General features: G+C 30.5%; 1 protein-coding gene across 1 annotated transcript; it reads right to left on the bottom strand.

Moving 5' to 3' along the window:
• Positions 1 to 923: 923 nt before the first annotated feature.
• mcoln3b (mucolipin TRP cation channel 3b) lies at positions 924 to 15,933 on the bottom strand. The gene is made up of 14 exons (XM_051095766.1): positions 15,749 to 15,933; positions 13,007 to 13,230; positions 12,750 to 12,917; positions 10,769 to 10,922; positions 10,588 to 10,666; positions 10,381 to 10,477; positions 9,693 to 9,792; positions 7,230 to 7,342; positions 5,622 to 5,771; positions 5,140 to 5,241; positions 4,339 to 4,461; positions 2,589 to 2,795; positions 2,371 to 2,507; positions 924 to 2,280 (listed from the first exon to the last, which is right to left on the bottom strand). The coding sequence occupies exons 2-14, from the start codon at positions 13,226 to 13,228 to the stop codon at positions 2,250 to 2,252; spliced, it is 1,683 nt and encodes a 560-aa protein (XP_050951723.1). The 5' UTR covers positions 13,229 to 13,230; positions 15,749 to 15,933; the 3' UTR covers positions 924 to 2,249.
• Between the last annotated feature and the right edge of the window lie 582 nt (positions 15,934 to 16,515).

The raw sequence follows: 16,515 nt of genomic DNA, 5'->3' as shown, positions 1-16,515 counted from the left end.
CATGACCTCTACAGCATATGTACCTCAAAGCTGCAACAAACAGCCAATCACATGGGACATGGACAGCATCACTTTCACTCACATTCCTGCTGAAGATTCAGGCACATCATTAGTACAAATAACATTTTTCAATGCATTTACAAAGGCAGCACAAACACCATATGATTATCTCTACATTTCTTGCACTGTAAACTGCTTTCATTTGGCTTTCTTGCATCACATATATGTCACTTTGCTCACAGCTCATTGGTCTGTGTTAAAGGAGAAGCCCACTTCCAGAACAAAAATTGACAGATAATGTACTCAGCCCTTGTCATCCAAACGTTTCAGTCAGGATTGTTTCAAGACACATTTAAATTGCATTCTGGAAGTTTAAAATCAGGGCACCATACCACTCCATTATATAGAGAAAAATCCACAAATGTTTAACTCAAAAAAACAATTTCTTTACAGCTGAACAACAAAACACACATGAACATCTTGGATGAGTACATTATCTGCAAATTGTTCTTCTGGAAGTGGACTTCTCCCTTAAGCTTGCTATCTCTAACTTCAAATAAAACCTGCTCTGGAGAAGTGTTGCCATGTAGCATAAGTTACCATGGCCTCAAAACTCACTCAACACCAACCCATCTTCAGCCACTACAATCTGACTTTGCTTAAACTAAAGGCAATCTTACCTGAGTAAAAACAAAAACCTGCTTCATGCAACAGACCTTCAGTCTTTTGAAGACAACTCATGTTAGTCAAATATAATCACAACTACTATATATATATAATAACAATTATTTCAAACCTACTTCTTCCAAACTTCTATAAATACCTATTACATACACAACTATTCACAGTTGGTTATCCATTTTTTTCCTTTCAACACTTGCAATAACGTTTTCAATTAATTTACAAAAAAAGGGACATTGCTTTAATTTCAATCACTTGCTCAAATTTCAACATGTTATTTAACTGCTAATTCATCTCATCTTATGCTTTTATAGGAAATCAGTAGTGTCAACAAAAACATCCAAATCACTACACACTAAAACAATACAATACAAATACATATTTCTCTGTTATTGCTTTATTAATACTATATATAGTCATATAAATACAGTGCACTCTAAAATTGGCTGACAGGTTCATCTTCAGATATTGCCCAGCTTATGTACCTCTAGGTTTGTTGACCACATTACACTTCTATATGACTATAATTTCAAAATGTTGCTTTGCAAATACATTCATTTTTGAAAAGTGCTTTACAGTTCAATCAGATTTTAATACAATTCAGCTTTTTATACAAGTGGGTAGAAAACCATAATTTCATAATGACATATATTTTCTTCTTTTCCTGGCAAGCCTATTATTTAAGTTAGACTTTACATTTCACATTTTAACATGTATAAACCTCAAGGTCCATCTGAGTTTTCTTTTAAATGAGCACTTTTTCAGGCTCCTACAAAAGGGACTTTGAACATTTGGGGAAAAAGCCATTCAATAACCTACTAATAACCTTTCTTTACCATTAAAGTGAACTTACTGAACCTAAACATAGGAGCCTCATAAAAATGCTACTTTTAAAAGGACAAAAACAATTATGTCAAACATCTCAAAACTACTATGTTTTTCAAACTGAAATCTTCACTTACACATAAAATCTGATGCCTAATATTTCTCACATACAAGTGTGTTTTTATACATGTAAACAGCTTGTTTTAGATTTTTGCAAATAAAGGAATTATATCTCCTACAAGATGACCAGGCACATGTGAAGCTTTCTACTGCACAATTCATATCTTATTTACATCATATCTACACTTTGCTATAAAATGATGATTCTCCAGCTTGCTAAACTCAGCACGATTGGGATCAATAAATCAAAAGGTCTGTGATTGGCCTCATTGCTCAGTGCTCCTAAAACACACTGTAAACGGAAACCTTTGATGCTCCACAACACTAATACAGACTGGACAGTTTGCCAGATCTTTTCCACCAATATCCTATTATTACAGCACTAACAGACAATGCTCTTGCTTTCTTTCACCTCCACAGAACTAGGCCTGAAGACCATTATTATTACACTCTGTGTTCTGTCTGTCTGTGATGAACAAAACAGCTTTACACAGTTCAGCTGCACTTCTCTTTTGTACATTTATATACACCTCATAACCAAACATACAGATATTCTCACTTTCAATCCTCACTTACATACACACTGCTCTTCACAATCACAGGTCTCCATGTGAGCATCCAGATCACTCTTTATCTTCATCAGAGTCGTGTGTCCTGCATCACAAACACACCAATATAACATTAACAATACAAATATTTCAATGACATCTGAACAGCATTGAATGCATACGTATGTTTGCTGACCTGTGTAAGCAGCAGCACATCAGACATCCACAACCGCTGCTCTCGTCCGCACTGAAGCAGCCCGACTCTGGAGGATCTTTACACTGCATGATGAACGCCTGGAGATCTGACATGGGCTCCCCGTCCAGCTGTTGATGCTGACACACAGACACAAAAAACATTCAATCCTCAGCCACACTTCACTAATCACTATTTGCAGTCTTTGTCTCTCCTCTCACCTTGATGGTGTCGTATGTGTCGGTGATGAGCGTGATGAACAGACTGAGCACCATGTAGATGAACAGAGACACAAACGTGTAGAGATACAGACGGCTGAAGAGCCACACCACGTAACTCTTTTGCTGCATGTTCTTGAAGGTGGCGAACATGTCGTCTCCATTGATGAGGGAAAACAGACTCTCGGAAACAACGTTCAGCGTCCGGAACTGATGGACAACACAAACATACATTAGAGAAAGTCATGCGTTTCCCATTTCACACAGTGAATTATGTACATTTTCCTATTTTTTAAATCATAAAAACTAAAAAATGATCATCACATTTGCATATTTTCTCTTTTTGGTCATTTTCATTTTAAGTTTTAGTTTTCTTTTTTTTTTTACTTTTACTTTTGTTTTTCTTTCTTTCTTTATATACCTTATTTCAGTTTGGAGCAATTTTACACTTTTATTAACTTTATTAATTTATTTGTCCTTATTTTATTTCAATTATTTGCAAAGGCAACATTTATGAAAGCCTACTTCGCCACAGGATTTAAATAAATATTTCAAAAGTCAATTAGGACTTTTTTTTTATTAAATCTCACAAATCAGAGGGGTTTTTACCTCATAACTTTTAGTTTATATGTCTCAATTCTGAGTGTATTACAATTTTGAGTTTATCTCTCATATAAAGTAGTATATAAAGTATTTGAAATTTAGAATATATTAAATAATTAAATAAAAATAAATAAATAGATACATTCTACATTTAGGTTTTGTTTGTTTTTGTTTTTTTGGTGGAAAAATGCACAAATTACATCACAAATGAAAAATATATATATATTTTCACTTAAATACAAGTCAATATATTCTTTTCATATTTTTTGTGGCTCATTTTAATTTTAATTTTCTATGTTTTTCTTTGTTTCTTTATATAGCTTTATTTATTCCAGTTATTTATTTATTTTGACTAATTTTACAATTTTATTAACTTCACACATTTTTATTTCAATTACTTATCTTATAAGAGCCTATTGCTGCCACAGGATTTAAATAAATACATTTTTGAAAAGTCAATTGGCCATTGTTTTTAATCTCACAATTCAGAGGGTTTTTTCCTCATCATTTTGACTTTATGAGAAATAAAGTATTTGTGTGCAAAGATTTAAAATATATAAAATAAATACATAAAAAATAAAACAGATTTTACATTTACAAATATACACCTAAGGACGTCATGCATTTCACATTTCACGCAATAAATTATGCACATTTTCCTACTTTTTACATCACAAATGAAACAAAAAATATTTTGACAAATTTTCATATTTTCTTTTGCTCATTTTAAGTTTTAGACTATTTTTATTTTAGTTTTACTGTGTTTTTCTTTATTTTTTATATAGCTTTATTTATTTCAGTTATTTAGCTTGACTAATTTTACAATTTTTACAATTTCTCAATTTTACAATGAACTTCAGACCTTTTTTTTTTCTTTTTTTTCCCCACTTATTTTACTTCAATTAGTTGCAAAGGCAAAATTTGGGCCACAAGATTTCACTAAAAAGTCAATTGGGAGAATTTTTTTCATCTCACAACTTTGGGTTTTTATCTGCAAAGTATTTGTGTGCAAAGATTTAAAATATATAAAATAATTTAATTAAATAAATAAGTAGATGCATAAATAAACTAATTAAAAAATGTGTGTATTATTATTATTATTATTATTATTATTTTTTACTTTATTGTGGTATAATTAGCAGTGACATGCCTTGGTGTGGTAGGGTCCCAGTACGATCCATCCACAGAAACAGTAGCCGAGGTAAATCATGGCCGCACAACACGTAAAGCGGATGACATTTGGTAACGCCGCTCGCAGAGTGATGATGAGAATCTGAGCAAAAGAAATAAAACACAGCCATTTACATGTCACAGTCAACAGAGGGCGCTCTCCAACAGTCACTGACCACAAAAAAAAAACAAACAAACAAAAAAAAAAAAAAACATCTGCTTTTGCTAAAGGAATGAATGCAAAAGTACACTGCAATAAAAGTAAATAATGCAAAATCAAAAGTCTATAAAAACATAAAAATAAGTTATTTTACATTTTTTCAAAATAAAAATCAACATTATTTAAAAATGAATACTTATAAAAATCATCTAATAAATACATATAATTATTAAACATTCACCTTTACATGCACTTACAAACTACACCAGGCAATATCTGCTAAAATAAAAGGATACACACATGGCTACTTTGTGTAGAACTACAGGCAGTTAAAAGATGAACATACTGCCATTTTGGTTGTTTTTGTAACACATCATATTGTGTGTTGAAACTAATTACTAAAAATAGCAGTTGGACAAAATACCATAAAATAACTATTTTTACTACTCAAACATTCAATTATAATAATTCAAAAAATTACAAAAAAAAATATTTTTTCATCATAATATACAATACTAAACAATTAATATTAAGCATATGCAGTGTTAACGTGTGTAAGTCAGTCTCTCCTGTTGGACTATGTGCATTCAGATGTGACTGGTGAGAGCGAGCAGGTCTTACATTGTATTTTTTGAAGTATCCCATGTAACGTAAGACGCCAATCCAGACGAGCATTGTGCCGGTGCCCAGCAGGATACTGCACAGATCATAACTCGCCAGAGCCTGACAGACAGAAACAGAGTCACTCATTACCCAACAACTCACACAAACACCTTCAAAGATTCATTTCATGGACTTTAAATAAACCACATCAGGACTGATGCCATCAACAGTAAAAACTTCAGACTGCACCTTTATTATTTTCAAATACTGTGAATCTATTACTATTACTCTGTTTATTTTAGCAGTCCACTACCATTCAGAACTTTGGGGTTAGTAATATTTTTATTAAAAAAGACAAATGCTTTTAGTCCAATGACCAACAGAGGGCGCTAACTGACACTGTATCTACACCATTAGACCATTATTACAAGAGAATGACATTAATTACTAAAAGAGAAAGAAAAACATTGCATGGCTTCAAAAATGCTGATTTGACTCACTTTTAGCTGGATGATGATCTTGAGCAGAGAGCCTGTGATGGTGAGAATGTCACTAACGATGATGAGGATGTACCAGCCGTTAATGAACTCCATACGGTCAGAGAGGGACACTTGTTTGCCGTAACGAACGGAGAAGAATTCTGCATATTCCTGCAGAAAGGATAAACATGTCATTGCTGTCGGAATTTTGATTGATTGCATATAAATGAGAGCATCATAAAGGTTTTCCACACAACTCATAAACAACATTTTATTTAAGATTTATGTATTTGAATTGCATATCAAATTTCCATCCATCTGGATGATACAGTTTTAACATAAAAACTAAACTTAATGTGGTGTGTATTTGTTACTCATGCATAAATGAAAACGCTCAAAAAAAATCATGTTTATGATTTAAACATGATTAGTTTATGATTACATATTTGCATCAACTTGATTTTTTTGAAATAGATTTTTCAAATTCAAAAATTCAAATTAATTACAATCTGCATGCATATGTTAACGGGTATGTAGAGATCTTTGCTATATTGGTAAGTTAGCTTAAAGGATAAAGCCAAATCTTCTTTCATAATAAAGTCATTTCACAACAACAATTTATATCATGACATAGTCATTTTTGGTTATTTTATCTTTGTTATTAATAATAAGAACCCAGATGCAACTGACAAACTAAAGGACAACTACAATAAAACAAAGACACAAATGAAATAAAGAGGGCCCTATGAAATCTGTTTTATTTTTCCTAAATTCTATTTTAATTTTTCTAGACTCTACTTTAATGGTTACATAAAAAAATGTATCAAAAAGCATGTCTAATTAATTGAAACCATGAAACTTGCCAAATTTAACAGCAATTTATTAAGAGTTTAACAAAAATTACATTTTTAAGGCCTCAGATTTTTCTCAAATTCAGTTTTGTTTATGAATCTGTTTTGCATTAATTTTCTGGATTCTATTTTAATCTTTTCATTACATTTTAATAATCAATAACATGTCTAATGATTTTTTTAATAATTACATGTGATAAAAACTTTATTATAGGCTATTTCTTTCTTTTTTCAGAAATACTGTGTTGTGCATTTACAAATGTTCTGGTAAATAAATTCTGGTAAATATTTTTTTCTGCTAAATATTCCTTAAACATGGCTTTAATAATATTTTTATTAGTAGTACTACTTCTAACTTTACATTACGTAATATATTAATATATTTCTGACTGTCAAGTTAAAGTGAACTTTTATTTTGATGGGTTGCTGTGAAAACCTTTAGGGTTTTTATTATATGACGATAGTTTTCCGCAAAAGAAATTACGTTTGACCTACATTTTTTAGGTCTATATTCAAAGTTCATGGAAGCTCATGGAAAACATCACATGATTTCAGAGGATTAGGACTATAAACTTTTATGATACTTATATGGCATGTTTTGGAGCTTGACCGCATAAATCAACTTCCACTTTTGGAAAAGTTTGTTTTGAAAACAGTAGCTCAGACGTTCCAACATGTTTTGTGTGAGAAACAGTGAGGAAAAAGTGCTTTTTGGTAACAAAAATAATTACTTGCACCAATATCACAGAAAGAACAAGCACAACACACATAAACTCACAAACTGTAGCTGGACTCCAGTTTTGACCGAACGCATGCAGAGCAGCAGCGACAGCACAAGAATCACAATGACCACCACATCAAACAGAACCAGCATGTACATGTTCCTCGGGGCTATAAACAGTAAAAACATTAATTACAATCAGACTGAGGGGCATAAACACTTCGCATAAATCTGCAGTGAATCTTTTTTAAAACAAAACATTGAGAAAAAAAATTCTATGCACTGATCAATTATAACATTTTATGGTATTTAGATTTTCATAACGTGTCTTCTTTCAGACTAGTGGAAAGAAAGCATGCTAAATATACATTTCTACATCTAAATATACTTTTTGGTCTAAATAAATAAATGTAAATGTGAATATACGTTTAAGTCCATACCTTTCAAAAAAAAAAAATTCTCCATTTCAGCAGCACTTACAAACACCAAACTTAGCAGTTTTATTCCTCTCTATATTCTGAAGGTTTTTACTGAGGGGTTTGTTTATATATCATTCACCTGGTTTTATTTTTTACACTATTGGCATCTGTACATTTCATTTACGATACATGTCATGATACAGGCCATTTCCTCAAAATGAATTTGTTTCTCAACTTCAGCAGCATTTACATGCACCAAACTTAGCAGTTTTATTCCTCTCTGTGTTCTGAAGGTTTTTACTGAGGGGTTTGTTCATATATCGTTCACCTGAGTTTTTTATTGAACTTTATCTATTTGTGTCTGTACATTTCAATTACAATGCATACCTTTAAAAGTTTTTTCTCTACTTCACTAGCACTTACAAACACCAAACTTAGCAGTTTTATTCCTCTCTATATTTTGAAGGTTTTTACTGAAGGGTTTGTTCATTTAAAATTTACCTGAGTTATTACTGCACTTTATCTATGTGTCTATACATTTCAATTACAATACATATCTTTAAAAGTTTTTTCTCCACTTCAGCAGCACTTATATACACCAAACTTTGCAGTTTTATTCCTCTCTATATTTTGAAGGTTTTTACTGAAGGGGTTGTTCATATAAAATTTTTTCTCCACCTGAGTTTTATTATATGCATTTTTATCTTTATTTGTATCTGTAGATTTCAATTACAATACATATCTTTAAAAGTTTTTTCTCCACTTCAGCAGCACTTATATACACCAAACTTTGCAGTTTTATTCCTCTCTATATTCTGAAGGTTTTTACTGAGGGGTTTGTTTATATATCATTCACTTGGTTTTATTTTTTACACTATTTGCATCTGTACATTTCATTTACGATGAATGTCTTTAAAGGCCATTTCCTCAAAATGAATTTGTTTCTCAACTTCAGCAGCATTTACATGCACCAAACTTAGCAGTTTTATTCCTCTCTGTGTTCTGAAGGTTTTTACTGAGGGGTTTGTTCATATATCGTTCACCTGAGTTTTTTATTGAACTTTATCTATTTGTGTCTGTACATTTCAATTACAATGCATACCTTTAAAAGTTTTTTCTCTACTTCACTAGCACTTACAAACACCAAACTTAGCAGTTTTATTCCTCTCTATATTTTGAAGGTTTTTACTGAAGGGTTTGTTCATTTAAAATTTACCTGAGTTATTACTGCACTTTATCTATGTGTCTATACATTTCAATTACAATACATATCTTTAAAAGGTTTTTCTCCACTTCAGCAGCACTTACATACACCAAACTTAGCCGTTGTATTCCTCTCTATATTCTGAAGGTTTTTACTAAGGGGTTTGTTCATACATCATTCACAATGATTTATATAACATTTTTTTTTCTAAAAACATGGTGAAAATGTATATTTTCCAGACTGTTGACAGCATTTTCTTATTTATGGAATAATAAAAAGAGATATTCAAAATCCCCACTATAAAAACATTTAACTCTAATATGTCAACAAAATCAAACAAGAATTTTGAAACTTGCTTCATCCAATGGTCAGATTTATCCTCTGGAAATTAATGCAGATTAGTGTAGATTTAATTACACTATGGCTCATTTGCGTATTTAAAACACATTTTAGAAATCTTGTAATAAAAAATGTTTGCAATTCTTAAAGTTACCAATAAGTTGAAGAAATATATAGTATATATGGTGATGATTATTTAACTTTTTTGCACCCTGTAGTGTCTTAAAAATGCTATTAGTCAGATTTGTGATCACAATCAAATAAATTTTACATCACTCTCATTAAGTTGGTGTTCATTTCTGTCACATTAAAATTAGCTCTTTAACTCTTTTCATCATGTTTATTTTCTTTTCACTCTGTAAATAATCATGTTATGATTATTAAAGCTAAAGCAACTTAACCACCAAAGCAAATTTCTGTGTATCTACTTGACATAATACATCCTTAAATGACAACATTAACATATTCATTTATTACAAGTAAAAGATGACGTTTTTCACAGCAGAAATTACTCTTAGAGGGATTTGTAAATAGTGGAGACTTATAGGAAACACTCACAAGCACCGGTAAAACTCCAGTCTCTGCATTCATAGATGTGCACATCATTGTCTAGGTCGACTGTGATTCTGCCGCTGTGGGCCCTGTTGTCAAAGGTGATCTGCTCTCAGAAATACAAAATAAATGAATAAATAAATAACAGTTATAGTTTATAGCTTCATCTTCGTCTTTTTGACCTTTGACTTTATACTTTATCTACACTAGCAGTCAAAAGTTTGGGGTCTGTAAGATTTAATGTTTCTCTCTCTTCTGCTTGCCCAAGCTGCATTTATTTGATCAAAAATACAATAAAACCAGTAATGTAAAGCAGCAAATCAGTATACATATATATATATATATATATTATTTCTGAAGGACACTAAAGACTGGAGTAATGATGCTGAAAATTCAGCTTTGATCACAGAAATAAATTACATTTTACTATATATTTACAAAGAAACCAGTTGTTTTTAAATAGTAATAATATTTCACAATTTATACAGTATTTTTGATCAAACAATTGCAGCTGTTATTTGCAGAAGAGAAGTCATAACAGGATGATGATCATGTGTTCAGGGAAAAAACCTGCCAACTTTTCCAGCTGTGAATCCTTCCCTTTTTATCACACTCACAGGTTTAAAAATATAAGAGGAAATGGAGACAAGAGTCATAGATGACCAATAATATGCTGAAAGTTCATGTGACATACCATAATGTCAAATTCGTAACAGTCTGGAAGCTCGTGATACTGAACCGTCTCCAGGTTAATGGCTTTCAGAGTGAAGTTTACAGTCACCGTCAATAACCTGACGAACACAAAAACATTCAACAAATGACATTTGTGCACTTTCTAAAGATGTGTCAAGCACTGTGTTACATTGTTTAGTTGTTATTAATATTAATATACATGCTATACCTCTCAAAGTGCAGAGTAAAGTTCAGCGGGTTTGCTGTGAAAGTCGAGAAGGGCTTTACTGGGTAAATCTGCAAACACTCTGAAAGAAACCAACAGAAGATCAGACGTGCAGTTACATGTGCAGCGGCACTGCGAAGCAAAGGTTTTCTGAGCATGGACTCATTAAAAACACATACGTCACCTTCCTTCACCTGAGCGTCAATGTCAAAAGTCTCATTGGCAGGTGAGATGCTGCCGTTGCGGTAGAACTGCTGGCATATGGTGAGCGGAGCGTAAACGTCACCTTTCTTCTCATATTCATGGTTGCCCACCGTTATGCTTGGTAACATCAGAAACTGAGAGGAAAAACACAGTTTGTTTTGAAATTTGAACTTTGAAAAACCAGTGTAAAGATACATTTCTTTAGGTTTGGCATCAAGTATCTACACACATCATTTATACTGACTTCGAAATTTATACTAATTTAAATACCATATGACATGTTTTAAAAAATACACTTGTGCAACTTATTCCATTCTTTTGTGCATATTTAAATATTAATATTTATCAATTTTTTTGCATCTTTTGTACACCTTGAATATTATTATTTATTAACATGTTTGCACCTTTTGTGCACCTTTTAAATATAAATATGTATGTACATGTATGCATGTATATGTATATCTATTTTATATGGCAAATATATAAAATACTGATATGCACTTTTAAATATATTTGCAACTTTTGTGCACCTTTAAATACAAGTATTTATATACTTTTTCATCGTTTGTGTATGACTAAAAATATTTATATATTCTTCTTTTAAGTTGTAAATAAAACAAAGATAATTGAACACAATTTCAGAAGAAAATTCTATTTCAGCCTATTTTAATGTTTTACATGCCGCTTCTTTGTAATTATTTGAGAATTTTACAAGCAATTTCTGAGCTAAATTTTTTTTTACAGTAAACCTTACACCAGTTTCCGTACAATACAGTTTAAGATATAAATTTGTATTTTTGTGCATTTATAAACAAATATATATTAAAATAATGTTTTAATACATTTTACAAAAATTAAATGTATTTTTTAAATGTGTCTTCTACGTACTTTAAATATAAATACATTTTTTAATTGTGTACACTTTTTAAATATAAATCTTTTTTGCATCTTTTGTGTACTTTTAAATATAAATATTTATATACTTTTTCTTTCTTTGGCCATGATTAAATAAAAATATTTATATGCATGAAGTTTTACAAGAAAATTCTATTTCAGTCTTTCTATTTCAATGTTATACATGCTGTTTTTTTGTTATTATTTGTCAAATTTACTAGCATTTTCTGAGCAAAAATTGTTTCATAGTAAATCCTACACTAGTTTTCTTTCAAGTATGAATTAATTTTTTGTGCATTTATAAACATAAATAAATATTTAAAATACATTTTTAAATACAGTTTAAAAATCTTTGTTTAAAATGTATTTTTAAGGTGTGTCTTTTGTGTACTTTCAATTTAAATTTTTACAATCTTTTTGTACTCTTTTTAAATATAACTCTTTTCAGACATTTTTGCATCTTTTATGCACAAATAATATAAATATTTTATATGGCAAATATATAAAACATTTGTGTGCAATTTTAAATATAAATATTGATATACTTTTTCATATTTTGTGCATAATTCAATAAAAAATATATATATATATATATACATGCACAATGTAAAAATAAAAGCTGTAAATAAAACATAGATAATTAAATACAATTTTGCAATAAAATTCTATTTCAGTCTTTCTATTTCAGTGTGTTGCATGCCATTTCTTTGCAATTTTTGTGAAATTTACTAGCAGTTCATGAGTGAAAATTGTTTCATAGTAAATCCTACAACAGGATGCCATTTAAAATATAATTTTAGATTTTGTATTTTAAAATATATTTTAACATTTTTTGTGCATATTTTTAATATAATATTTATAAAAAAATTTTAAATATAACTTTAAAAAATATATATTTAATCTAATTTTCTATGTGCACTTGATTATTAATGGCATGCAATTTAAAATACATTCTGCAAATTATATATAAATTAATTATACTTGTGGCTGGTTACTCTTCTATGAGGTATGAAAAAGCCACGAGTTTCAGAAGAAACATCGCATTCACACGTCATCTGAGGCCTCACCTGCTCCACGGTGTAGACGATGTGCGTGTAGACGTCTTGCTGCGTGTAAATGGCGTAAGTGTCAGTGCTGCTGTCGGTGAAGCTCTTCAGGAACATATGCTTGAACGCCATCAGATTCTCCTCTTTAAACTGAACCACCATCTGATTACTGAGACCAAACGACACCAGCTGCACACACAAGGGGAGAACAGTCTGAATTTGATTCTCCTTAGACCAACATTTCTGACTGTATTTTCTCCTGCAGTGACTCTTCATACCTGTATGGTGACCACAGCGACTTTGATGATCTGCAGCATCAGTTTCCAGGGTTTTCTTCGGCGAGCTTTGTACTTGTCGCAGGGGCTCATGAAGAAATACTTGAGCTTCCTCCTGAACTTCTCCTCCTCCTGCTCCAGGAGAGCGTGGGATTCGGGCCAGTGGCTGGTTCTGTTGCCATTGGGATCGTTTATGCATAAATAGGCCTCACTGGAGTCATCCATATCTGGAAAAATCAAGCAAGCATTTGCATTAAAACCATCATTCATCAGACACATTCTTACCTGAAGAAACTATAATAAACTGCAAAGTTTGCTGTATACTCAGTATCCAAGATTGGATTGAGGATGGACCAGAGTGATTAGAGCCATTTATAAATAAATAAATAAATAAATAAATAATGTAAAATCTAAGTCTAACTTAAAGTACTAAAATAACTTCAACTAAAACTAAGAAATAAAACTATTACAAATAATTAAATTGACAAAAACACGACAAAAACTTAAAACTAAAAGTTAAAAAATAAAGTGGAAACAGCAGAAAAAATAAAAATAAAATCTATATTATTAACAAAGACTATAACAGTACATCAGTGACACTAAAATAACATTAGTCTCCACCTAAAGTGTATTCATCCATCTTTAATTTCTGAAATATAGTTAAAAATATTTTATTGCAGGTCTATTTCATGACTTGCGTTTTAAGTTGTGTATTCTAGAAGATGTTATGATGATATTTTGTGCGTTATTTGCATATATGCAACTGTTGTATTTAATTTGCTCGTATGTGTCATTTTTAAATTTTGTATTGATTTCAATTAATTTTCTTAAATTGTACTGATTCAATTTTTCAATTAACTGATTGCACTGAAGTATTTTGACAGTTCATAACACAATCAGCAATACAACTTTTTCATTGTGCACTTTTTAATACAAATATTTGCATACTGTTTTATCATTTGTGCACTTTTGAAATATAAATATGTATATACATTTTAAGATCTTTTGTGCAATTTAAATATAAATAGCGACATAATTTTTTGCATCTTTTGTGTACTTTTTAATTATATATCTTTTTATACATTTGTCTTCTTTTGTGCATGTTTTAAATATAAATATACATTATTAGATCTTTTGTGCACTTTTAAAAAATGTAAATATTTACATTTGCCTCAGTTTTATCTTTTATAACTTTTCTAAATATAAATGTATATACATTTTTAGATATTTTGAGTAAATATTTACATGCATTTTTGTATTGCGCACATCTAAATATAAATATTTGTATACAATTTGTATCTTTTATGCACTTTTAAATACAAATATTTACATAGACTTTTGCATCTTTTGTGTACTTTTTAAATTATAAATATTTTTATACATTTATCTTCTTCTGTGCACTTTTTAAATCTAAATATTTACATACATTTTTGCCTCAGTTTTATCTTTATCGTAACCTTTTAAAATATAATTATGTATATTAATTTTTTTAGATATTTTGAGCAAACATTTACACACATTTCTGGATTGCGCACTTCTAAATATAAATATTTGCATACAATTTGTACCTTTTCTGCACTTTTAAATACAAATATTTACATACATTTTTGCCTTACAGTTTTACATCTTTTGTGTACTTTTAAATATTAATATTTTAAGACAAATATATAAAACACTTTTTAATATACATATTTTTATATACTTTTTCATCTAGAAGATCATTTATAGTGCCGTGATGATATTATGTGCATTATTTCCTGCAGCTGTGGTGTTTAATTTGCTTGTATGTCATATTTTTTTACATTTTAATTGTCTGGAATGAGAATTTTTTTCAATTAACTAATTCCACTTAAGTTATTTGACATAAATTTATAACACAACCAGCAATACAAAGACCTCTTAAAATCAATTCTATATTTATTGTATACGTTATATACAAGTTAAATTAATATTTCCTTAATATATATCTGACATATCAAAGTTAAAAGTATTTATAAAGGCATAAATGTCTTGCATTTACATGCAGTTGCATACAAAATCTAAAAGCATCTGGCATCATGTCTGTTTTATATATATATAGTTAAAAAAGGGGAAAAAAAATAACTAAAAAAATATCAGGATGCAAATATTAATTTATGCTGGAAACAAGCAATGTTTAGCTGGTGCTACTTATGTATACATATACATATATAAATCTAGCTTTGTTGCTTCAGTAAAAATCTTTGAATCAGCAGACAAAGACAAAACCTCTTCTGACAGTTTCATAAAATATTTCTAAAACCGTTTCATAAACCATGTAATGGTTTTGCCAGCTTAAGTGGACATAAACTAAAAACAACCCACTCCACCTACACCTTTTTCTGCATCATTTCTCTAAAGAGAGAAGTTCTTCACAGTATTAACAGAGAAAATCAAAGACGTGCAGCAATGTGGCTCTTCCACTTCTCAAAGACCAATGGACTGAATCCAGATCAGATGTCACTGATGAACTGACCCACATTCCTGACTGTAATTTTGTTTTGTGTCATATGACTCTCATGTGACTCCATCACACCTGTGCCATCACAAACTACAACACCTTGTGATGCCAATTTCTCATGAAAAACAAGTTTTTCTTATTTATCAGTATCTGAAGTGCTCCATAATCAAACTATCACATGCAATATCAAACCTTAATGCAACTGTTTATTGCATTTTAACCAGAAGAGCTCAATGAAATCACAAATGATTTCATCAGTAACTCACCCGCAGATCAATATAATCGATTACTTCTCAATCAGGAGCTGAAGTTGACATCAGAAGAGCACATTAATGTCTTAAATCCCAAGTAACTTCCATAAAATCCACAAAAATGCAGAAGTCAATCCGGATTAAACAGCATTGCGGCTGAAAAGTCCCACGTTGTGTATCAGACGCGCTCTGCCCTGAGAGTGAACAGGTGAAGGGGCGGGGCTAAAATGAAACTACGTGAGGATTGCGTGTGCGGCCTGTCAATCAAATTAATCCCCGCCTCTGAAACCAATAGCAACCGGCTATGATGCCGGAAACTTGTGTTTGGATGCAGTTAATGCTTAATCGAAATAAAGTTTTTATTCTTTAAAATAACGCCATAACGCGTTTAATGAAAGGTAAGATTTATGAATCATACTGAGAATACTTATAAACATATATTTAAACTTTGAAAATGTTGTATGTAGTAGAATGAGAATAAAACGGTTCGTTACAGTACGACAGTTATATCTCGCTCGTCTGTGTATTTACATGTTTTGGGCCTTTTTATATTATACGCTTAAATTGACAGAGATATTGACATCAATGTTTTGATTAAACTAAGCAAAAACAAAAAAAGTGCGATATTCTTTGACGTTTAATATAAATACCATGGTAATCATTCAGTACCATGGTATTAACTTCTGATACCATTACTGTAACAGTACTCTCACAATAATGTTTATTTTTTTCTTTTTCTTTATTATTATCATCATCATCATTTTGTATGTTTTTTTTTTGTA

This window comes from Labeo rohita, chromosome 23 (genome assembly GCF_022985175.1).
Source record: "Labeo rohita strain BAU-BD-2019 chromosome 23, IGBB_LRoh.1.0, whole genome shotgun sequence".
In the NCBI taxonomy this organism is placed as follows: Eukaryota; Metazoa; Chordata; class Actinopteri; order Cypriniformes; family Cyprinidae; genus Labeo; species Labeo rohita.
Note: the sequence above shows the minus strand (reverse complement) of the source record. Positions and strands in the feature narration are given on the sequence as shown.